Here is a 24,511-nt window from a genome sequence, read left to right on the forward strand (position 1 = left end):
TAATTCTAGAGCCATTTGTTGTCCTCGCGCTCCTTCTCAATAAACCTTCTCTTTTACCCAAAAAACAAAAAAGGTGTAATGATCTCTTGTATGTGCATATGTCGAATTTCCTTTTGTACTACCGATCCGGATGCCGATCCCGATTCTTAAACCATGTTTAGAGGCGACATGCTTGAGGAGAAAAAGATTAAATTTTTAGTCGTACAGGAGAGGTAAAGCAAAACAGAGTTGCTGATTGAATGGGGGCTCTGCGGCTCCATTCTCTCTATCTCTTCTTCTCTTCATCCACAAGAGCTGCCTCTGCTCTCATCCGTTCGTCGCCTTTACATCGGTATTCTCATGGCCGTCTCACTTTCAAGGCGAAACCTTTCACTTCAGCTTCAAGGGACTTATCCACTCAAGTCACAGCAGAAGCAGAGGCACCAGAGAATGTAGAGAAGCATCCAAAGTCAGGGCAAGAGGGGTTCATCACTCCTCGCTCTCAGGATTTCAACGCTTGGTATGGTGATATCATTGCCAATGCTGAACTCGCCGATTATGGCCGAGTTCGTGGCACCATGGATATACGCCCTTACGGCTATGCTATTTGGGAAGCTATTCAGGTTTTGTTTGCGTTGAATTTAATTTCTCGTTTATTCTCCTTATTTTTGGGTTTTTTTATGTGAAGGGTTTCAATGCTGATTTGGGTTTTGATTTTTAAGGGATTGTTCTGCAGGATTACTTGAATGCTAAGATCAAGGAGACGGGTCATAAAAATGTCTACTTTCCACAAGTTGGTTTCTATCTTCTCGTTTTATCTTCTTGTCTTTTTTCCCATTTATTTGTTCTTGATTCTTGGTCGATACTGAATTCAGTAATTGACATGCTTTGAATTCCAAGGACTAGTAAAATGCATATTGGGTTTCATAAGTACGGGAAAGTGAGGTTAGCTTCGTGTAATGTGAAGGAATTACCAATTAGTTTCACACAAGCATCAAGGAAACCTTAGTTGAACCAGAGCTTAGGCAACGAATTAGTTTATAATTAACATGGTAATTTCCCCAAGTGGTAGGACCTTCAGGAAGTTCAAAATTTCCTCTCAGTTTCAATTGGATCTGGTGATTTTGATATGTCCAATTTGATAGAGATTAATGTCTGCAGGATTCGGTGCCCTTAGTGACCTTTTTTGTTTCTTATTCTTGTGCAAAGAATGTGGTACTTTGTTTTTCTACCTACTCTGCAGTCTGCAGTTAATTATGCTCCTCCGCTTCTGGCATCCACTAGTCGCTCACACCATACTCTGACCTAGAAGATATTGGGTCACCCGCCATTGGCACCACGGTACCTGCATCATTTAAAAAAGTGGTGTATACGTTGGGTGAGCTTTTCAACTAGCTTAGTGAGGGGTGGGGTCAAGCACATCCAAGCAAGACAATAGTAGTAATAATTTATGATGCATGATTGCGGAAATTAGACACATAGTCCATGATGCTCGTGATGCAGTTCATTGATTTATTATCAATCTACTAAGTCTGGTAAATGCTACTACGGCGCATTAGGCTGTATCCTTCGTCTCGGAATCGCCCTCGACTACATAAGGATACAAACCCTAGCTATGATTAGAAGCCTATCGGTCCCCGTATGCGTCCATGGGTCACCCAACAAATCCCTGATAACCCCCTCCTGACAGTCACAGCACCGGTACATCATCGGCCACGTCGGATAGGTTCCCTCCTCCGGCTACAATCACATTGTACCACAGGTGTAGCATTCTAGAAAGGCACATCGAATATACCACAATGGGTGGTTATCCAACACCTCAACCCCTGTTGGCAAGGGTTCGTAGCATAGGGAGTGATACCTAACCACATATATGCTACATGCCTTTATAATAATACAATTAGTATGAATTACATGATACTAGCAAGACCTAGGCCACAAAGTGTAATCCATCTCCAAATACAGTCACAGGCACACGATACCAACTAGACCTTGGCCATAAAGTGAAACTCGAGACCATTTACTTAATCTAGCATACATATCACATTAAGTATGCACTACGCAACACCAGTACTAATCATTGGCCACGAAGCGTATCCATTTCCAAATGCAGCCCTAGGGTACACGATACTAGAAAGACTTTGGCCACAAAGTATAACCCGTGACTACAACTAACTCTAATGCACATAATCAATGCATGAATGCAACATACATACGGCAATCATGGCACTAGTACCACCTCGACCACGCCGGATTCTGTCTCACTCACAACCAAACACAAGGTGATCACGGTACCGGTACCACCTCAGCCACACTGGATCTCGTCATACTTCTCCATACAATTCATATCATGATCGTAAAATGACAAATGTAACATATCATCATCGTATTTGAGCAATTACAATTAAACATATAATTCTATGCATGTGATCAATTTAATAATAATAAACATTCCAAAAATAAACACAGTCCATCCCTCACCTGGTTTACGATCGAGTGTGTTTGAGTTCAAGTACGACCACCGATCGATCAAGTGAATTCTGGCTTCAAGGCACATGCACATTACTGTCCTAGACACAAGGGAATCGTACATCATTATGCGTCTGAAACATCGAGAGGGACCCACACAGGTCATCCCTAAGGGTACAGACACTGTTCCTAAGTGACAGTACTGTCACCGAAAACACCCACCGAAAACAGGGCATTTCCACTGGAAATATCAGTCCTATTTTCGGTGGAGGTGACAATGAGCATATAAGCCTCACATGTCCACTGGAAATATGCCACTGGAAATAGAACCAGTGGATCCGGTGGGCTGTTTCTGGTGGTGGTTCAGGGCAGTCCACCCATTTTGGGGTTTTTCAGTTCGGGCCCGATTGTCAGGATTTGTTCTATTTAGTTTGTAGGGGATGTTCCTAGCATCATTCTAACCGAAGAAAATTCCAATTCTATCAAGCTGTTTAGGAGATACGTCGATCGAACGATCAAAACCCTAGTTGGTCTTTTGGCAATACATGTTGCCAGAGCTCACGGGGCTTGGTTCGAGCTTGGTAACAACACCTGGAGGGTAGAACACGCATCCTACAACCTTAACATGGTTTGTACACCAAGATCGACCCATACCTAGCTTTGTCTAGGTCGAAATGATGAGAGAGAGTGGTATGGGAGGTTGTTCTTACCTCTGGCAACGATCCAAGCAACAAAGCGGCAACCGGCACCAAGGTAGGCCTCCAACCTCCTCCTTCCTCTTCTTTTTCTTTCCTTTCTGCTTTCTCTCCTCTTCTACGTTGAGCACAAGGGAAATGAGGACATTTTCTCATTTCCCAACTTATAACTTAAGTGACCTTAGGGTTTGTTTGATTTGGACCCCTTTTGGACCAATCAGGTTAAAATGAATTTTGGGGCATGAGGACCCACACATTTAGGTCCATAAAGTGCTTACATCACAAGGAAGGTGTGGAGAATGATTTGGGATCATTCGAAGTCATTTACGATGCCAATGGCGGGAACAACGGGCATCGAAATCCTGACAGTGGTCTGTTAAGCCACCGAAAATAGGCATCGGATCCAGGCCCAGGCTGCTTATAGTGGCTTGTTTCTAGTGGTTGTCTTGACAGCTTGCTGTCCCATGGCTAGTCTCACGCGGGTGGTTGCCCTCGAACATGCTCAAGGCTATTCGGTAATTTTTATTGCGTGCCGAAATTCAAGTGTGGGGAGTTGGGTCACTTACCGTCTGAGATTGGAAGGTATGAATCCCCTCCAGTTAGATAGGTATGTGATGCATGAACATGTGGGGCATCTCTACCCCTTCGACAATACGCAGCCGTGAGCCAAAACCAGATCATACTTCCGATCTTCGATCCGAGGCCTGTCACAACAATTCAAATTAGACCGGATTAGGCAACGGGTGTAACATCTATCATGTTCCACGTGGGTAAAATCCTCCTCCAACTCACGGGGTATGTAGGACAAGACGTGAGTCAGGTTAGGAATGTACTTCCTCAACATAGACACATGGAAGATATTATGTGTACCTTCCAACTCTGGCGGTAAAACTATCCGGTAAGCTACCAGTCTGATCCTCTCCAGTACATCATACAGTCCATAAACTTTGGTCTAAGCTTTCCCTTCTTTCCGAACGGCATCACCCCTTTAACTGGGGAGATCCGCAAGAATACCTTGTCTCCAACACCAAACTCCAGATGTTTCCTCCTAACATCCGCATAGCTTTTCTGCCTGGACTGAGCTACCTTGATCCTTTCTCTGATCACATATACCTTCTCACTAGTAGCCTGTATCAAGTCTAGACCCAAAATATGCCGCTCACCAACCTCATCCCAATAGAGTGGAGTTTAACACTTCCTGCCATACTGTGCCTCGAATGGGGACATTCCGATGGTGGCCTGATAACTGTTGTTGTAGGAGAACTCGATAAGGGAAATGTGCTCATCCCAACTATAACTCATATCCAAGGCACATGCTTAGAGTAGGTCCTTCAATGTCTGAATAGTCCTTTCTGACTGACCATCGGTCTGAGGGTGAAAGGCAGTGCTGAAATCCAACTGTGTGCCCATAGCCTTCTGTACACATGTCCAGAACTTGGAAGTGAACCTGGGATCTCGATCAGAGATGATACTAACTGGCACACCATGTAATCTGATGATGTTATCGACATACAACTTGGTCAACTTGTCCATAGAAAATGTGATCTTGATTGGGATAAAGTGAGCTGCCTTGGTCAAGCGGTCCATAACTACCCAAATGGCATCCATACCCTTCTATGTATAGGGTAGGCCTGTGACGAAGTCCATGGTAATATTCTCCCATTTCCACTCCGGAATAGGTAGGGACTGTAATAACCCATGAGGCCTCTATCTCTCAGCCTTAACTTGCTGGAATGTGAGGCATCTAGACACTTGCGTGGCCACATCATTCTTTATTCCTTTCCACCAGTAGGAGCCTTTGAGGTCCTTGTACATTTTAGTGCAACCAGGATGAATGGAGTATGGAGAGCTATGTGCCTCTCTCAAAACTGTCTCTCAAATCACCATTACTGGGCACACATAACATCCCTTTGAACTTGAGAATTCCGCTTTCAGTTACGGAGAAATCCGGGTCCTTTTGGGTTCCTTCCTGGCATTCTTTTATCAGCTTCTGTAACTCTGCATCAATAACCTGAGCTGCAGTGATCCTATCCCCCCGACTAGGTTGCACCACCAATGTCGATAGTGACAAAGTGACACCCTCTACTAATAGTTCCAAGTCTAGTTTCCTGGCATCCTCTAGGAGATACTCATTGGTGGTTATTGATGCAAGAGTCAGTGACTGGGATTTTCGACTAAGTGCATCAGCTACCACATTAGCCTTTCTTAGGTGATAGTGGATAGCACAATCATAATCCTTCATCAGCTCTAACCAATGCCTCTGTCTCATGTTGAGCTCTTTTTGGGTGAAGAAGTACTTGAGGCTCTTATGGTCACTGAAGATCTTACTCTTCTCCCCATACAGGTAGTGTCTCTAGATTTTCGGTGCAAAAATCACGGCTACCAACTCCAAATCATGGGTGGGGTAGTTCTTCTCATAATCCTTTAACTGAGGTGATGCATAAGTAATGACCTTCCCGTGCTGCATCAATACACAACCCAATCCCAGGTTGGAGGCATCACTATACACAACCATACCACCTGTACTAGTCAGAATAGTCAAAACTAGAGCTGATACCAACCTTTGCCTTAGCTCCTTGAAGCTCTTCTCACAAGCATCAGACCACTCAAATTTTACACCATTTCATGTGAGTCGGGTCATTGGTGTAGCAATGTGAGAGAAGTTCTCGATAAACCTCCTGTAGTATCCAGCCAATCCCAAAAAACTATGTCGTATGTCTGCTACACTCTTGGGAGTCTCCCATTCTAGAACTGCCTTCACCTTGCCTGGGTTAACCTCTATACCCTTATCTGAAATAATGTGGCCTAGGAATGCCACCTGTGATAGCCAAAACTGGCACTTGTTGAATTTGGCATAGAGTTGCTTCTCCCTCAGCCGTTGCAGTACTAACCTTAGGTGAATGGCATGTTCCTCTACACTCTTGGAGTAGACCAAAATGTCATTAATGGATACTATCAGAAACTCATCTAGGACATCCTGGAGAACCCGGTTCATCAAATCCATAAATGCAGCCGGTGCATTGGTCAACCCAAATGACATTACCAAGAATTCATAATGTCCATACCTTGATCTGAAGGCTGTCTTAGGGTCCTGTAACTGATCAAATAAATCATCTATCCTTGGCAAAGGATACCGGTTCTTGATGGTTAGCTTTTTAAGTTCCCAGTAATGAATGCACAATCTCATACTTCTGTCTTTCTTCTTAACGAACAATACCAGTGCTCCCCATGGAGACACACAAGGTCTAATGAATCCCTTCTTCAGAAGGTCTTGAAGTTGCACCTACAACTCTTTCAACTCTGTGGGGGCCATGCGGTAAGCGGCCTTTGACACTGGTGTTGAGCCGGGGAGTATGTTTATAGGAAATTCTATCTCTCGGTCTGGGGGTAAACCTGTCAAGTCATCCGAGAATACATCGGGAAATTTTCTCACCACATTTAGCTCGGTCAATGGCCTAATTTATCTCAGTATCCATCACAGATGCTAAATAGCCTTGACATCCCTTATCCAGTAGCTTCTTCATTTGGAGTGCGGATATGATAACCTTCTTGGGTTTCTTGGGCTTATCCCCTTGGAACACAAACTCGTCACGAGGTTTGAAAATGATAGCCTTCTCTGCATATAGAACACTGGCTCTGTATGCGGACAACCAGTCCATTACTAAAATCACGTCGAAGTCGGTCATATCTAACTCAATCAAGTGAGCATTCAACTCTTGTTCACCTATGGTCACTAGACAAGGCTCATAAACACAGTTCAAACCCACTACACTTCCAGTGGGGGTGCTCACAGCCAAACATTGAGTCAGTCCCTTAGGTGGAATGCTCATCTTCTTTGCAAATGCCGGTGACACGAACGAATGCAAGGCTCTTGAGTCAAATAACACATGTGCAGGCAATAATGATATCAATAATGTACCTGTCACTACACTGGGTGCAGCCTCAACATCTTCTGCAGTCATAGCAAACACTCTGCACTGTTGTCTTTGGCCCTATAGGGGCTGCACTGGTCTAGGGGTTGAATATGTCTGCTGGGGCCTAGGTGGCATAGTGTAGGGTGCATCACCTGACCTTTGGTGGGGGAATGTCCTCACCATGTGGCCCGACTGATCACAATGAAAGCATCTCAGGCTCGATCCCAAAGACTGAGATACAACACTAGATCGGGAGGGTTGGGAAGTCTGATTAACATCAGGCCTCCTAATTGCATTGGAGTTGGGTTGACATAAGGCACTCGGAAAGGTTTGTTGCCTCCCCTAGAATCAATAGATCCCATTGGCCTCTTTCCAGTTCCTTGTTGGGCCGTGAAGTTGTCTCTATGCCGATCTTCAATGGATTTGGCCACTTGGCCCACCTTAGCATAGGTCTGCAGTTTCAACCCCACAATGGTTGATCCAATTCCTGGCCTCAACCCTTTCTCAAACTTCTTTGCTTTAGCTCTATCATCTCTGAGATGCTCCAGAGTAAAATGGAATAGCTCTTCGAAACGATGCTGATACTCGAGCACAGACCTGGAACCTTGAACCAACTGAGAGAACTCACTCTCTCTCCTATCCCAGAAGCTTTTTGAAATATAGTTCTCAAAGAAGGCCTCTTGAAATCTACCTAAGTGGGGTTCGGGTTACTAGCCCTCAGAATAGGCTCGGTGGCACTCCACTAATCATCTGCTTCATTCTGTAACTGATAGCCCGCACACAAAATTTTCTGCTCCTCAGTGCAGCCCATCAATCTAAAAACCTTTTCCATTCCACCAATCCATCTTGATGGATACAACGGGTCTTGGCCCACCTTGGAGAAGCATGGGGGGCCTAAGCCGTTGAAACTTCTCCATCATTTTTGTTAAGTCTGTCCAGCCCTCTGCATGGGCTTGGCCTTGATCCGGCATTGGGTCTTGCACATGCCCTTGCACTTGAGCCCCACCAGATGTTTGAAAGGTAGCCGATCCAGCGGGTATTGGAACGGGCACCAACGGAGTAGGAGGTGCGGGCGGTGCATTACGGGCTTCCATTGTCGCTTGGATCCTATTATCGATCCAGACCATAAACTACTTTTGCCTTTCTTTCACTTCCCGCATAATGTTATTCATGATGGATGCCACATCCTAGGCTGTAAGTACAGGCGGAGCCAGAGGCACATTACGGGGTCAATGTAGGGGAAGCGAGAGGTAATGGGTGTGATTGGGATCGGGATCGGGATCGGGATCAGGTATTCCGACGTGACATGGCTCCTGTGAAGGAATCCGATTAATGCACATGCATAAACAAGGTTGCATGTAATTGGAACACATGCATCCATAATGGGTCCCACACGTATACAATAGTCAAATTTAGGGTTAGGGCATGCATAAGTGGGGTCCACACATATTAGGATCCGATTGCGCACATATCCCAAAGGGGAACACCATTAAAGTAACCAAAATAAAATTTTAGATTTGAAAAATAAAATGATTTTCAAAAGAGTCCACCGGAAATAGGGGTCATATCACCGGAAATATCAGTGGTATTTCCAGTGGGCAAAACAGAGAGCAAAAATTAAAAATTTCCCTTCACCGAAAACAGGCACCGGAACCATGCCCAATGTTTTTGGTGTGCTATTTCTGGTGCCACCAAAACAGGCTTGGGTCTTGGTTCTTTTGTACAAAACCCTATTTTCACTTGTGGGAAAAGTGTGGAAACGGCCAAGGAGGATTTTGCTACCCATTCCCTACCTTCCTCTCGCTATTTCGCGATCAATCGGCGCCGCATTCGCACCAAAGGTATGTTCCTCCTCTCTGTAACCTAGTTTTGTGATTTCTTCTCTGTGAGCTTTATACTCAGCCATTGAATCTGGTTTTTCATCCTAAATCCTTAGGAATCACATTGTAACAATGTCTGAACGTCGTGTATGTATCCGACATGCCGTTGAACAAGAGGAGCAAGACGTCGTCGCTCAGTTCAACCCCATCCTGTTCCGCTCTGTGGCTGAGCGAGAACGTTGGGAACTCTTCGAGCACTGCAATGTGGACCCAGGAGTCTATGTGAGGACCAATGACTTTCATGCACTCTGTTTCTGTCAACGGTTTGATGAGGTTGGGTGGTACCGTATCTTAAAACCCAACTAGTACTACTACCCCACACTGGTCAGGTTGTTCTACTCTAACTTCTAATGCGTGAACTGGGGTACTGAAGAGATGCGGATCACCTCCTATGTGAAAGGGGTGGAGATCTCCTTTGACATGGGGCAGTTGGCTAATATCTTGATGGTCAGCAATGCCGGTGACCTAGTGTACTGCCCGCCTCGGACTCCGACATATGAATTCTAGAGTCCCGATACCTTTTAGGAGATCAATGACATGCTGACTAAGGTGGCCAAGGGATGGAATCGTTCAATCAACTATTTTACTACTCCAAAGGTCGTCTGCCTTGTAATTCAGTTAAATGTCCTCCCCACTTGCAGACACTATGATGAGGTATCTGCACTACAAGCCTACGTGACCTACTGCGTGTACATGAGGGCGCAGATATGTCTTCCTTACCTCCTTATGTGGACCATGGTACTTTGGTTTGAAGCACCAAAGTACGGGAGGTGATCAGAGACCTACAGGAGGTGACTCGGGAGGTGTACCCAAGGTAGAGGGTGACTCCTATTTCAGGAGAGGGTCAGCAGCCTATGGAGGTAGAGGGTGGCGGTGCTGGTGATGTTGGTGGGGGTGTGGGTGGTGCAGGAGGAGAAGCTGCTAGGGTTGGTGGGGCTCCACCACCTGATCCCTAGGCTATGGGTTCTATGGATGCTTCTATTTCTCAGGGCACTAGGGGTGCGAGGCCTTACGGTCTTAATGATGTTATGGCCCGCCTAGACACCACCGCATCTCTGATGAGTATAGATGGCCGCCTCAACAGCATAGACAGGACCTATTGTCTTATGGACAATAGAGTGGCCTCCCCAGAGGCACAAATGTAGGCGATGGTCTTCCATCTTGGTATTCTGCTGCCTCCTCCAGGAATGCATGGTCCGAACCAAGCTCAAGGCCAAGGATAGAACCAAAGCAGCAAGAGTAGTGGCATGTTTGCCACAATAGTTTTTAGGATTTCCTTTTCCATGTTTTATTTGATTTTGATGTTTTAGGTTTAATTGAACTTTTTACCTTCTGTCATTTGCTTCAGTTGTTTAATTTCTTAGACTTAGGCTACTTAGGATTTCTTGCTTTCAGTACTTTATTTTCTTATGAAAAGTGTAAGATGTGTATTCAAGTTCTCTATTATAATGAAATGGCTTTAACACCTATGCTTGTCTTCTAATTGTGCAAATTTCTATTATTGTTGTCTTGAGATTTTTAGTTTATCCTAACTTCCCCAAAATCATGGTTCAGCTGAGATTGTGAGTTAAGGTAGAGCATTGTGCTCTGATACCATAGCTGTCACACCCAAATTCCAGCGGACCCAACTTACCATTAGGAATACCGGCGGTGTGAGTAAGACATGTACCTGTCTTACAAACCTACCAGGATCTCTGATAGCAGTATCTTAACATTTTCATAATCTCACACCCCAAACCAACATAAGCAGTAGAATCACAATATAGTAGCAGAATCATAAATAAAATGGGGAAAACATCTACTGATAATATAATAGCGATAACCGAGTTATTTTGGTACATTCATCCATGACGTACAATATAATCTCAAAATAACAATATACAATCCTCAGTTGTACCCAAGGTATCAAAATATGATGTACAATCTCACAGTGCGGCGTAAGCATAGTGGTCGTAAGCACAGTCTTGATCGTGCTCCTCTGCTTCTGGCATCCATCAATCACTCACACCATACTCTGACTCAGAAGTTACTGCGTCACCCGCCATTGGCACCACGGTACCTGCATCATCATCTAAAAAGGGGTGTATACGTGGGGTGAGCTTTCCAACTCGCTCAGTGAGGGGTGGGGTCAAGCACATCCAAGCAATACAATAGCAATAGTAATTTATGATGCATGATTACAAAAATTAAACACATAGTCCATTATGCTCGTGATGTAGTTCATTTATTTATTATCCACCTAACAACACTAATTAAGTCTGGTAAATGCTACTACAACGCATTAGGCTGTATCCTTCATCTCGGAACCGCCATCGACTATGCAAGGATACAAACTCTAGCCATGAATAGAAGCCTGTCAGTCGCAAACCCCTGATAACCCCCTCTTGGTAGGCACGACACTGGTACATCATCGGCCATGCCGGACAGGTTCCCTCCTCTGACAATAATTGCATCGTACCGCGGGTGTGGCATTCTAGAAAGGCACATCGAACATACCACAATGGGTTATCCAACACCTTAACCCCTATTGTCAAGGGTTCGTAGCATAGGGAGTGATACCTAACCACATATATGCTACATGCCTTCATAGTGATATATAGTTAGTATGAATTACACGATACAGGCAAGACCTCGGCCACAAAGTGTAATCCATCTCCAAATATAGTCCCGGGTACACGATACCAGTGAGACCTTGGCCACAAAGTGTAACCTGGGACCATTTACTTAATCTAGCATACATATCACAGTTAGGTATAGACTACGAGACACCGGTACCAATCATCGGCCACGAAGTGCATCCATTTCCAAATGTAGTCTAGGGGTACACGATACCAGCGAGACCTTGGCCACAAAGTGTAACCTGTGACTACAACTAACTCTAATGCACATTATTAATGCATGAATGCAACATACATACGGCAATCATGGCACCGGTACCACCTCGGCCATGTCAGATTCTGTCTCACACACAACTAAACACATGACGATCACGTTATCGGTATCACCTCGGCCATACCGGATCCCATCATACATCTCTATACAATTCATATCATAATCGTAAATGACAAATATAACATATCATCATCGCATTTGAGCAATTACAATTAAACATATAATTCTAAGCATATGAGCAATTTAATAATAATAAACATTCCAAAAAACAACAGTCCATCCCTCACCTGGTTTATGATCGGATGTGTTCGGGTTCAAGTACGACCACCCATCGATCGATTTAATTCTGGCTTTGGGGCACGTGTGCGTCACTGTCCTAGACACAAGGGAATCGTACATCAGTACACGTTGAAAACATTGGGAGGGACCCACACAGGTCACCTCTAAAGGGTACAAATACTGTTCCTAAGTGACAGTACTGTCACTGGAAACACCCACCGGAAACAGGGTATTTCCACCGAAAATCTCAGTCCTGTTTCTGGTGGAGAAGTCAGAGAGCACATAAGGCTCACATGTCCACCGAAAATATGCCACCGGAAAAGGACCCAGTGGATCCGGTGGGTTGGGTAGTCCACCCATTTTGGGGCTTTTCGGCTCAGGCCCAATCGTCGAGATTTGTTTCATGAATTTTGTAGGGGATGTTCCTAGCATCATTCTAATCCAAGAGAATTCTAATTCCATTGAGCCATTTGGGAGATACGTTGATCGAATGATCGAAACCCTAGTTGGTCTTTTGGCAATACATGTTGCCGGAGCTCACCAGGCTTGGTTCGAGCTCAGTAACAACAGCGGGAGGTAGAACACGCATTCTACAATCTTAACATAGTTTGTACACCAAGATTTCATCCATACATAGTTTTGTTTAGGTCAAAATGAAGAGAGAGAGAGAGGTATGGGAGGTTGTACTTACCTCCGGCAACGATTCCGACAACAAGGCAGTAGCCGGCACCAAGGGAGGCCTCCAACCTCCTTCTTCTTCCTCTTCTTCTTTCCTCTCCTCTTTCTCTCCTCTCCTATTTTGAGCACAAGGGAAATGAGCATATCCTCATTTCCCAACTTATAACTTAAGTGGACCTTAGGGTCTGTTTGGATTGGACCCCTTTTGGACCAATCGGGTTAAAATGAATTTTAGGCATGAGGACCTGACCATTTAGGTCTGTAAAGTGCTCACATCACAAGAAAGGTGTGAACGATGATTTGGGATTATCCAGAGCCATTTACGATGCGAGTGGCGAGAACCACGAGCATCGGAACCCCGACAGCAGCCTGTCAACCCACTGAAAACAGGAACCGGATCTAGGCCCAGGCTGCTTTCGGTGCCTTGTTTCCGATGGTCAGGACAGCTTGTTGTCCCATGGCTGGTCTCACACAGGTGGTTGCCCTCGGACATACTTAAGGCTATTAGATAATTTTTTATGCGTGCTGAAATTTAAGTGTGGGGAGTCGGGTCACTTATCGTCTGGGATTTGAAGGTATGAATCCCCTTTAGTTATATAGGCACGCAATGCATGAACATGTGGGGTCATCTCTACCCCCTCGGTAATGCGCAATTATGAGCCAAAACCCGATCATACTTCCGATCTTCGATCCGAGGCCTGACAAAACAGTTCAAATTAGACCGGATTAAGGCACGAGTGTAACAATTGCAGTAAACTTAAGAGTAACTACTGCATGATTTGGCCTTATTTTTTGCATAAAACGGCTCCCACCTTGGTCGTCTGGGCGGAACCTAGGTTTTTCCCCCTCCTTTTTCTTGTTATTCCATTCTTAGGGTTTAAAACAATAAGATACTAAAACCTACGTAGTATGCACTATACACATCTAGTTGACACACGGTGACGCCTAGGTGCCTGGCCACCACCTTGTGTTTCCGCGATGACAATGGTATTTTTTGATATCTACATATCTGGATATCAAATGAAGAAATTTTAGTCATTTATTGACATTTTCTTAGTTGAATATTTCACTTTAATAAATTTTGTTAATGACCATGGGGGAAGTTAAAATTGTTAACCCTAGTTTAGCAAATGCTTTGTCTTAATTTCTTGTATTGAAGTATAGTCTTAGATGAGGATCACTGGACTGGATAGTTGCATATTCCCTACAAGCTTGTTTTCTTTTAATGCCTTTGTTAGATGATCGCAATTCCACCCCTTTTTGTACTCATAATATGACATATGTTCTAAAGTTTGTTTGATGAGTTCTGCCTTTACAGGATGATGGATTCCGGTGGATTCCTCATGAGCATATAATGAAAGTACCATGGTATGTAGTTCTCTTTGACTGATCAATTTAAGCCTAAGAAGGTTTGCCTCAAAAGTTACAGTTTGAAAAATGCACTTTGCTTTTACCATTTTATCTGTTGCAATTCCGTAAGAACCCACAAATTGACTTAGTGGTTCTAGCTGTTAGAACTTATAGTACTCATACTTCTTATTTGCACTGCTAATCCTTTCTTATGCTTAGATGTTGTCTTAAAAATCTTTCAGTCTCTTTCACGTTTAATTTATATAGGATGGAAATATTATCATATTAGTCCTCACTCTTTTCATTTCAGAATGTTATTGAAATAAATCAGGATCTGAAACCAGTACCTGCAAATAGAAGAGCCACGATAGATTCACCTTGTGTTCTATCATGGACTACTACCTTTATTTATAATATTCAATTAGTAGGTTATGTACTCTTAAGCAGGAATACTTCTATGCATAGATGTCTTAGTACAATGAAGGGCATAAAATAAAAAAACAACTCTAAGAGACTCAATTCACTGCACGGTAGCAAAGAAAATACTGGATAGGCCAGGTTTAAACAAATCTAAGCAAGTATTCTCCAATAATAGCTGTGTGGATGGTTTATTGCTCGACTTGTTACTAATAATTTTTTTCCTTTTTTATATAACCGAAGGCAGAAAGTTCTGTCCAAAGTCTATCGAAGGAAAATAATGCTATAGATGGTTCTAAGATCTGCACGTAAGGATGGATTTAGTAGATCTTCTCATTTCCTTCTTAGTTCAATGGAGATTTCCACCATTTGATCCTACATGAGCTGACCAAAAGAAGGGAAAAGAGACCCCTTTAAACCAAGCAAGACAGGCCCTACATTACAAGGGGTAAAATACAGAAGAATCATTGTTGACTGGATTGGGTGATTGGGCCCACACTTATCGGGGGTGTTTGTGATTGATAGAAGAGAGACAACTTTGGGTAAATGGAGAAGACACTGGACTAACATGGGTCAACCGCTTACCTTGACGGGTCCACAAGAATGGTGGGAAGTCTTTGGATGTGGAATCATGCCTGACCCACATAAATGGTTTACTTTAAAACTTTTGGGAGATTATCTATTTACAAACAAATGGCACATTCAAAGCTAGTTTGCATGACAATATGGTTTTAACCAATATCCCAATCATTTGGTTATACACATAATGTGATGCAAGAGACATACAAGGTGGTTCAAGCTAGAATGCCCTCATACGATGTTTCACATAAGCATGGCCGGTTCCCCTCGGGGGTTCTGGCACGACAGGGGGCACCCTCGTTAGATGATTTTACTTTTGAGAACAATGTATGGGTTAGCCATACATGTTTTTATACAAGTGATGGTAAGGGGTGAATATTCTTGCATTTATTGATAGCATCTAGTGTCGGAGGTTTGATATCAATCCCCAACGAAGCACCACTATAAGGATAATCAATCCGTCGTTCCTATAGGCCCCACAACCGTTGCATTCCTCTCTAGGGGAATATGTAGGGGCCTATTTCTGTTTAATTGGGTATTGATTTTCATGTATAATGGCATATTATTGGCCAACATGGGGATGAGGATGCATAATATTTGGCGTTACCACTTAGGATAAGGGCCTAGGACTCAATTGGTGAGCCCAATCCTTGAAAAAAGGGCACAAGAATTGGTTTGGTCCAGAAATAAATGGTAAGTGTCAAGTTACGGAGTTGGGAAGGTGTTAAGCACCCACTCCACCTGGTAGAACTAGTCTTCCTCTTAGATGCTTAAAGAGCAAACATTCTCCTCAATTAATCCTATACCACATTGTCCTATGTTATTTCTATACTACTTATTTACACTACCACATATATATTAAAGATCTACATTTTGTCTATTGAGTTGAAAGATAATACCTAAGCTTGACCTTTGTTTCGGTTTGAGAGGAGAGGACCCTTGTTGTGGATGCGAACTTTAGTTAGTGTCCTTCGACATAGGAAAAGGAGGATTCAACCATTTACTTTCCTTTTTTGGAGAATTTGGTATTTTATGACCTTTCACAGCTTGGGGGAATTTTTTAGTGGCAATTTTCAAGGAATTTCGTAAATTTAAGAGAATTTAAGGGAATATAGAGAATTTGGAGCTTTTTGAGACTTTTCAAAAGTGTAGGAAGGCTTCCTAACAGTTGATATATTTTTTTTAATATTTGAAAATTTGGAATTTTTGAGCACAAAAATTGAGGCTAGTGATCTTGAGTTGTCTGATGAATTTGGAACTTCAAAAGGGCATTTTGGGGTTCCTAAGGCTTCCTTAGGATTTTGGGATTTTTTGGTATATTTGGAATTTCGAGGTTTTGGTATCCAATTAAGGCAAGGAAATTCTCAGGATTTTAAAGGAATTCTTTAGCTGAGAGAGGAGTGAGAGTGCATAGGGAAGCAAATAAGGTATTATTCTGACATTTAGAGCTCTCCAACAACCTTGGGATGTGTGTTTCTTGTCTTGGGAATGGAGAAAGGGCCTTATTTATAGGCACATAAAAAGGTAGGGGCAAAATGATAATTTTGGGTCTTTTGGCCCAAATTAAGATTTTGACTTTCAGGGGCAATTGCGAGAGATCTGGCCAATTTTTGCGTACTATACATCATCGGATTTGTCTTTTTGAGTACTATCCATATATCATCGGATTCGTCTTTTCGAGTACAATCCAAAGGCCTAGGTGTTGGCTCTTTTTTGGCTTGGAAAATATTGGGATTTGTGAAGAAGGGATCATGTCCTTCTGGCAACTGGGGGATTTTGACAACTAGTTTCATGTTGCTTTCTCACCAATGGACATTACTTGGACCAATTCATCAATATATAGCACGCAAACCTCATATACCACAATTCGGGTATGGTTTGGTTGGATTAGGTAGAGTTGTAGGTATTCTCTGAAAATACCAAATCCTCTTATGTAAGACAGCGTAGATCTCGTCCACATCCTGAATATCATCATTGCTGGGGGAGGGTGAGAAAATCAGGTGTCTCCAACTACCACATTCCATTTGCTCAGTAAACCCTCTCTTATATAATAAACTTCGGACTAGAAACTGAAGATCTGATAAGTGCGAGTCTAATGAGCTGGGCACGTCCTTTGAAGATTGGAGCTCCTAAGTAAAATAAAGGGAGGTTTTCCCACTGGTAGCCTGAGTTGTGTTGAATTATAGATGCCCTAGCAGGAGATGCCTTATCTGAAAGGATGAAAGAGCTCTTTTCTTTTTGACTTTTTGCCCATATGCTTTTTTATACCTTCCAAGAATGTAACGAGTGTAGAGAGGCCAGTCCATAGTCAAATATAATCACACTCAATGACATAGAGCATACTTTTAGTATGTTAGCTATAAAATAAGGTCGGCAGTTGAGAACTGATTTTGCTCTCGAGCTACCTTATCATACTTGTGCGGATTGATCAAACCCACTAATCCCTTGTCGACATCAACCAATGTAGACATATGACACCCGGAATCGAAGTGAGGATCTCATGCTATCATTGAACGGATACCAAACCGCCATACTCAAGTAACCGATCTCTATTCAAAGTACATCAACACACCATAGATACTTTGGGCTGCACTCTCATGGGTCTAGATTCACGAATCCCTAGTATCAATAATTACCTAAAGCAATTAATGGCCCAATCAAATAAGGCTCTACAACATGCCACCATGCAATAAGGCAATAGTTTCACTCTAGTTGGGCAATAAAAGGAGGCCTCTTCCGCCATTATTTCTACATGCTTTCTTTAGCCTTTGAAGTGCATTAGGATTTGTGGAAACTAAGGTCTATATAAGCGAGAAAAGTGACTCCTTATACCTATTTCAGTTATGGCAAGGCTCTTGTTCTATCTAAGTGGGAGCAGGGTTCGACTGAAGGAAGGACATCATTTCAAAATTCAAGGGGTGTGTGGAAGCGAGTAGGCAGGGATGAATGCTATGAATGGTACAATTTTCCATCTGATGTACTGGTGCTTCAACCATAAAAATCAGGAATATAGAGATCAAAAGTTGATGAGAAAGAGATACGTTGTCACACTCCCCACCTTCCAAAGGTGCCTAGAGGATGGGCCAGAAGCCACAGAGTTGCGACTTGGGAGTGGATTCCCCACTGGCATGGGGATATGACACGGCCATCTTGAGGCACATCGCCATCTACAGGAAACACCAGCGATACCCAGGAAGGCAACCCGATTGAGAGTCAGAGGATCCATAGTACCTGTTGCCTCTAGGACTTCATGTTCATCATTTTTTAAAGTGGGGGGTAAGGGATCTCTTTTTGAAAAAAAAAAAAAAAAAAAAAAAAAAAAAAAAAAGGTGGGGCAGAAGGGAGGGTGTTGCTTCACATTTTGTGGCACAACCTGCCCTCCTTCTATATCACCATGCTAGAACGACTTTCCCGGTGAAGAGATCTTGTTTGCTGCAGAAGAAGATGTTGATTGAGAATCAAAGGAAGAAACCTAGAAACAAAACTTTGATGGAGCAATTAATCAAAATGGTAGAGGAGTAGGAGACAAAGTCATATCATTAGAAAATGCTCACATTCCGATCTCCGTTAAACTTCTCCTACACTAACAACGAGGCCGAATACCCAGCGTGTATAGCTGAGTTACAAATAGTTTTGGAACTCTCAGTGAAATGCCTTGATCTATATGGCGATTCCCTACTCATCGTCTATCAAACTCAGGGTAAATAGAAGATAAAGGGACCGAAGGCCTTACCACCACGCCTATCTGCTAGATGTAGATATACTCACCTTCTGCTGAAAGAAGACACATACGCCCTTCGTTCACCAAGATGTAGACACAAGCCAGATGAGATGCCTTTAGTTCTAGGGTTCAACTAAGACCTTCACCTAGCCTTTAGGCTGATATTGGGATAGGTCCGTCCACTTAATCCACTTAAAGAAAGGAAATAAGATTCTTATTCTCGGGCCTTTCACCATTCTTTATCTACTAATGATATGAGCTTCTCATTCGCCTTATGACCAGCTATGATGTATGGTGCAGAATGTTCGGCAGTTAAGAAGCGTACCATAGATAAGTTGAGTGTGGCTGAGATGAGGATGTTGAGATGGATGTGCGGTAAAACCCTGAGAGATAGAATAAGAAATGACCAGGTTAGATCAGACTTAGGAGTTGCCCCCAATTCAAGATAAGCTTACAGAATGCCAATTACGATGGTTTGGTCATGTCTAAAGGAGGCCCTTGGATGCCCCAGTATGGAGGAGTGACCAGATGCAGATATATAGAGCTAAAAGGGCTGGGCAGGCCAAAAATGACCATTGACGAGTTAGTTAGAAGAGACATGTAAAAATTAAGTCTTCACTCTAGTATGGCATCTAACAGGGTTGTCTGGAGGGCTAGGATCTGAGTTTTCGATTGTTCATGAGTGGGATGCCCCAAGGTCATTTTTTTTTTCAAATGCCTGCGAATCCATGTAGCCGACCCCATTTAGTTGGGATAAGGCTAAGTTTTTTTGTTGTTGTTGTTGTATCCTCCTTATGGTTTCCAGCTCATGCTAAATAACATTATAATTCCCATTGTACATGGTAATTGAGCTTCTTTTTTTTCCTTCAGAAAAAGGACTTTATGCCGGAGTGTGCTGTTTGTGCCCAGACTTAGGATGGGGCAACATGACCACCCAACCCCAATGGAAGGCCCAAATTCCTCCACCCTTGTTGATGCTTTTGGATGCGCTCCCATTGCATACGGCCATGCTCCTAAATAGAAAACTCTCCCTTATAAAATATTAGTATCGTGGACATAGTTTTTCACATGTGTAGTATGCCTCAATTGTAATTTATAAAATATTAGGGAGAAAAAGCAGTCTACCATAAGCTACACCAGTGGGCCAATGGGAGTGTGTGCAAGAGCATATAAAGCACACGGGATATGGAGCAACATGGTGTATTTGCATTGCTTGTGTTTGGGTATAGGTAATAGCATACTGGCGCTTGTATGATCGCACGTGTATCGAACCCTCATTATGGAACCACTTGTACCATACACCGGCGATGAGCCGTTTATCTCAATCTTCAATTCCTCATCATGGTGCAATGCGATTTCTCCCCGATGAAAGGCAGCCTTCCTTCTCTTTTCTTTTTGGTTCCTCGGTAAGTGTGTCCCTTCTCTTTTAAACCATCTCCCTCTGCGTACTTCTGTTTACATTACCTTTGTGCCAAGAAAATAAATACTCTACTTTGCCTCAACGTTTCCTCTTTTTGTCTGTCTGGGTCTGTCTGAGCTCCGCGTTTATCAGAAAACCCTAGAATCCTGTGCTTCATGGCTATTAGTGATCTTAGATGCTTTGGGGTTTGCCAGGCTAGTCTTTTCAATCCTATCCTGGATTTCCTGATTAATAGCAATCTTAATTATTGTTTGTTTTTGAATTATCTGATTTATTTGATTCTGAACTCGCTCCCTTTCTATGGTTGGCTGATGTTATTCATGACTTGGGGGTGTTGGTTCATTTTCACGGATATTTGATGATTTTGGTCGTCGTGACGCAAATTCACAAGCGGATCCTTAGTAGCTTTTGTTATTCATTGGATTATGGAGGAAGAAGTACTTTAAGTGGGTAGGCGAATTGCTTGATAGCTTCCGAAGTTAATTTTGGTATTGCACTGGAAGGTCTCTTCCCATAAATTTGAGTCCCTATTAGAGGGTTCAATTGTTCAGATCAAGTTATGGGTCTCATGAGAATTACTAGGGGGATACAGAGATCGATTCCAGACATAGTTTTTAAGGCAGTAAGGCGACGGAGGCATTTGAGGGTCTTTCGGAGCACCTTAACGATAAGGTGGGCATAAAGCGTCGCCTTATTGACTAAAGCGTTCTTGTGTAATTTTTTTTATAAAACCAATCTATTTGGCTCAAATCCTAGTTGAATCCTATTACTCATATGCTAAATAAATATTAAAGGTTCATATTTATACCAATATAAGATAATCATTAATCATCAATATTCAATCATCAATCATCATAACTTATTAACATATAATATAAATACATAATTATGAAACAAAATTATAAATATAAAGAAAAGAAGACATAAAATATACAAGTATTTATTATACTTACCTCTATGATGCCATAATGAGCGCCTAAGCCCTAAGGTCATCCACTATATTTCTACTCCTGTCAAAGAAATAATTAAGAATTTAGAATTAAAACACATCGAAAGTAAAAATCGAGATGCCAAATTAAATGGATGAGAATGACTAACATCGAAAGTAAAAATCGAGATGCCAAATTAAATGGATGAGAAGTGACTAACCTGGGGATTCTTAATCAATCTAAAAAACTCTAATGAAGAAAAAACATAAAATAAACTAAAATGCTAAAAATTTAGTAAACAATGAAAGTCAAATACTTCAAAGTTCAAGGACTCAAAAAACTTTAAAGTTTCAAGACTCAAAATACTTCAAAGTTCAAACACTCAAAGACTTTCAGTCTAAATCAGTAATTAAATTAAAATCTTCTTCTTCATCTGCATTCTGTTGCTGGCTTGCATCATTTGTGTTATACCCGAACCCTAAAACTTCCTATTTAATGTCCAGGTGCGACGTCGGAGGACACCAGTACCAGTGAGCACTGGGTTGCATCCGTCTTTTGCCGAGGAAGGAAGGGCGACCCCACTTGCACCTGCTACACATGCTTAAGTAATTGGAAGGGATTCTGGACCCGAAGGGAAAGGTCAGTTGAACCTCACACACACTAGAAACCCTAGAGAAGGCCCCACTCAAACAGAGGAGAAATCGCCATACAAAGTGACCAGTTCAGCCTTCACCGGCTGATGGTCCATCCACCGGTGAACACCCTCCGATGAGAATGCTGGCCGAAAACGGGTTAATTTACCGTGGGACCGGGATCTTCGCACCTATGCACATCAAACCACCCCCAATAGTTGGTACAACCTATTGGGGAATAGATTAATGTATTCGGACACCCTAAGGTGGGCCCGTTAGTGTCAAATAACGGAATAACACGGTATTGGGTAAAAACCCATTAATTCCCCAAACAGCCCTTAGTGGGACTTAAGTGGCTATAAATAGAGCTTTTACCATACATTTCTTCTCCTACCAAAATAGAAAGAAGGAAAGGGAGAAGAAGGAGAAGGAGAAGGAGAAGGAGAAGAAGAAGAAGAAGGAGAAGGAGAAGGAGAGGAAGGAAGGAGGAAGGCTAGGGCTCCATTCTTGAGGTAAGCCCATATGCTCATCTCTCCACACACACACATAAATCTCTATCTATCTCTCTCTCTCTCCTTCCCATTTCACTCTTTATTGGGAGTAATGGAGACCCAACCAAATTCCACCTACCCAACCATAAATACTACATAATGGGAGAGGGAAATTAGAGTAAGGGACCTACATTGGCAAGGTTATTCACTCAACCTTGGGTTTAAGGACAAATCCCTATGAAATCCCTACCCAAAACCCTAGGATTTGGGAATTTGAACAAATCATCTATGACCTAACACCTTAACCTAATCCTAAGTTGGGGAAAATGAAATTAAACCTAGGTATGGTGTGTGAGAGTGATCTCATGAGCCATTAATGACCATTCCATGAGATCAACCTAAGTCTTCCCCAATGTATCCTAACCTAGACTTGTGTATTGAGGAAATTGGATGTATCTTGAAACCCTATGTTGATGCACTCACTAATTTCACTAAACCTAAGCTAAGTGAAGTGTGTGAGGATACCCTACATAAAAAACCAACCCTAAAATCACAAAACCCAATTTGTAAACTATACAAAAGAAGGAGAAAGGGGAATGGAGTTCGGAAATGACACCCCACTGAAAAATACGTATTTCCACCACCATACACAGGGGCCACAGGGCCAATAGGGCTGATCTGGATAAGAAAACCCCAATTTTACCTTCACCGACAGATGGTCACCGGCCAGCCGGTGAAGGTAGGAACCATCCACCAATGAAAATATTACAGGATGTGCATTCCATTCGGATTCATCCACCGGTGAGCATCCACCGGTGAACCATTTTAAAGTTAATTTAATCCTTTTAATTGGGGCACGAGTCTTAGTGTCCCACTCCTCTATGAATAACCGAATAACCTAAAAACACTATGTATCCTAGGAGTGGAACCGAGAAGTGACGGGGACATGCAACACGAAACCATCAACTATCTACTGCCATCTAGAACACGAGGTGAGGGGATTTTGTGTGTTTTATGGAATGCTTGCATCATAATGCATATGTGAATGAATTTTATCATTTTGCATATTATTATATTATTCCTTATATATGGTGTTGATGTGGCATGAGAATGTGGATTATGATTGTGCATGTGTGTGTGTGTGTGTGTGACTGGGGTGAAGGGTGGCCAACGGTTGGTGCCGGCGGCACTGCGTGCTAAGGGTGCATGTGTGCGTGTGTGTGTGTGACTGGGGTGAAGGGTGGCCAACGGTTGGTGCCGGTGGCACTGCGTGCTAAGGGTGCATGTGTGCGTGTGGGTGTGTGACTGGGGTGCAGGGTGGCCAACGGTTGGTGCCGGTGGCACTGCATGCTCAAGGTGTGTGTGTGTGTGTCTGTGTGTATGATTGGGGTGCAGGGTGGCCAATGGTTGGTGCCGGCGGCACTACATGCTCAAGGTGTCTGTGAGTGTGTGAGTGTGATTGAATTGTGTTGTGGCATATTAGAATGCATTGGGCTAGGATAACCACCATGGTGCTACAACCCTTGCCAATAAGGGTTTACGTATTGGCTAATCCTCTCGTCCTACGATCCGTGGTTGGGGACGATTTCCGGTGACTGAGGTGCGAAGATGCAAGCATCGTGACAGACCCTCATGCGATGTTTGATTCGGTGACGGGTATACCCTACATGCGATGTTGGATTCGATGTAGTGGTATCATGGGAGGGTTATTAGTAGGGGTTTACGGGGGAACGTTGTGGTTCTGGAACCGGCACGCTCTTGACTCGAAACTAGCTAGTATCCCTGGGGACTGATAACGTACATTCATGACTGGGGATAATACCTACGTTGCAGTAGCACTTATACCCACTTTGGACTTAGAAATTGTTGCTTAGAATTGCTTGATAATAAATGGATCATGTCATTGCACTCACATAATTGCATTCATATTGATGTGGTCGGGCATGAATATTCATACTGTTGCATTTTCTTGGATTGTCATGATTTCTTGTGTGTGTTACCCTCACTGGGCTTCGTGGAAGCTCACCCCCTGTTGTTGCCTCTTTTTAGATGTTGATTCAGAAAATCCTTTGGAAACTGTAATCGAGGTCCCGGCTCTCTGCGGAGGTGAGCTCTAGGATGAGGAGCTGGTTGCACACGAGGATGGATGCGTGTGCGATGATTGTGTATTTGGAGCACTCTGAGGA

General features: G+C 43.0%; 1 protein-coding gene across 1 annotated transcript; it reads left to right on the plus strand.

The window, feature by feature from the left end:
• Positions 1-24,511, plus strand: LOC122064669 (proline--tRNA ligase, chloroplastic/mitochondrial-like). The gene is made up of 4 exons (XM_042628429.1): positions 1-602; positions 716-772; positions 14,105-14,154; positions 24,375-24,511. Coding segments are annotated over exons 1-4 (471 nt in total). The 5' UTR covers positions 1-239; the 3' UTR covers positions 24,376-24,511.

This window comes from Macadamia integrifolia, unplaced genomic scaffold (genome assembly GCF_013358625.1).
Source record: "Macadamia integrifolia cultivar HAES 741 unplaced genomic scaffold, SCU_Mint_v3 scaffold1711, whole genome shotgun sequence".
NCBI classification, from domain to species: domain Eukaryota; kingdom Viridiplantae; phylum Streptophyta; class Magnoliopsida; order Proteales; family Proteaceae; genus Macadamia; species Macadamia integrifolia.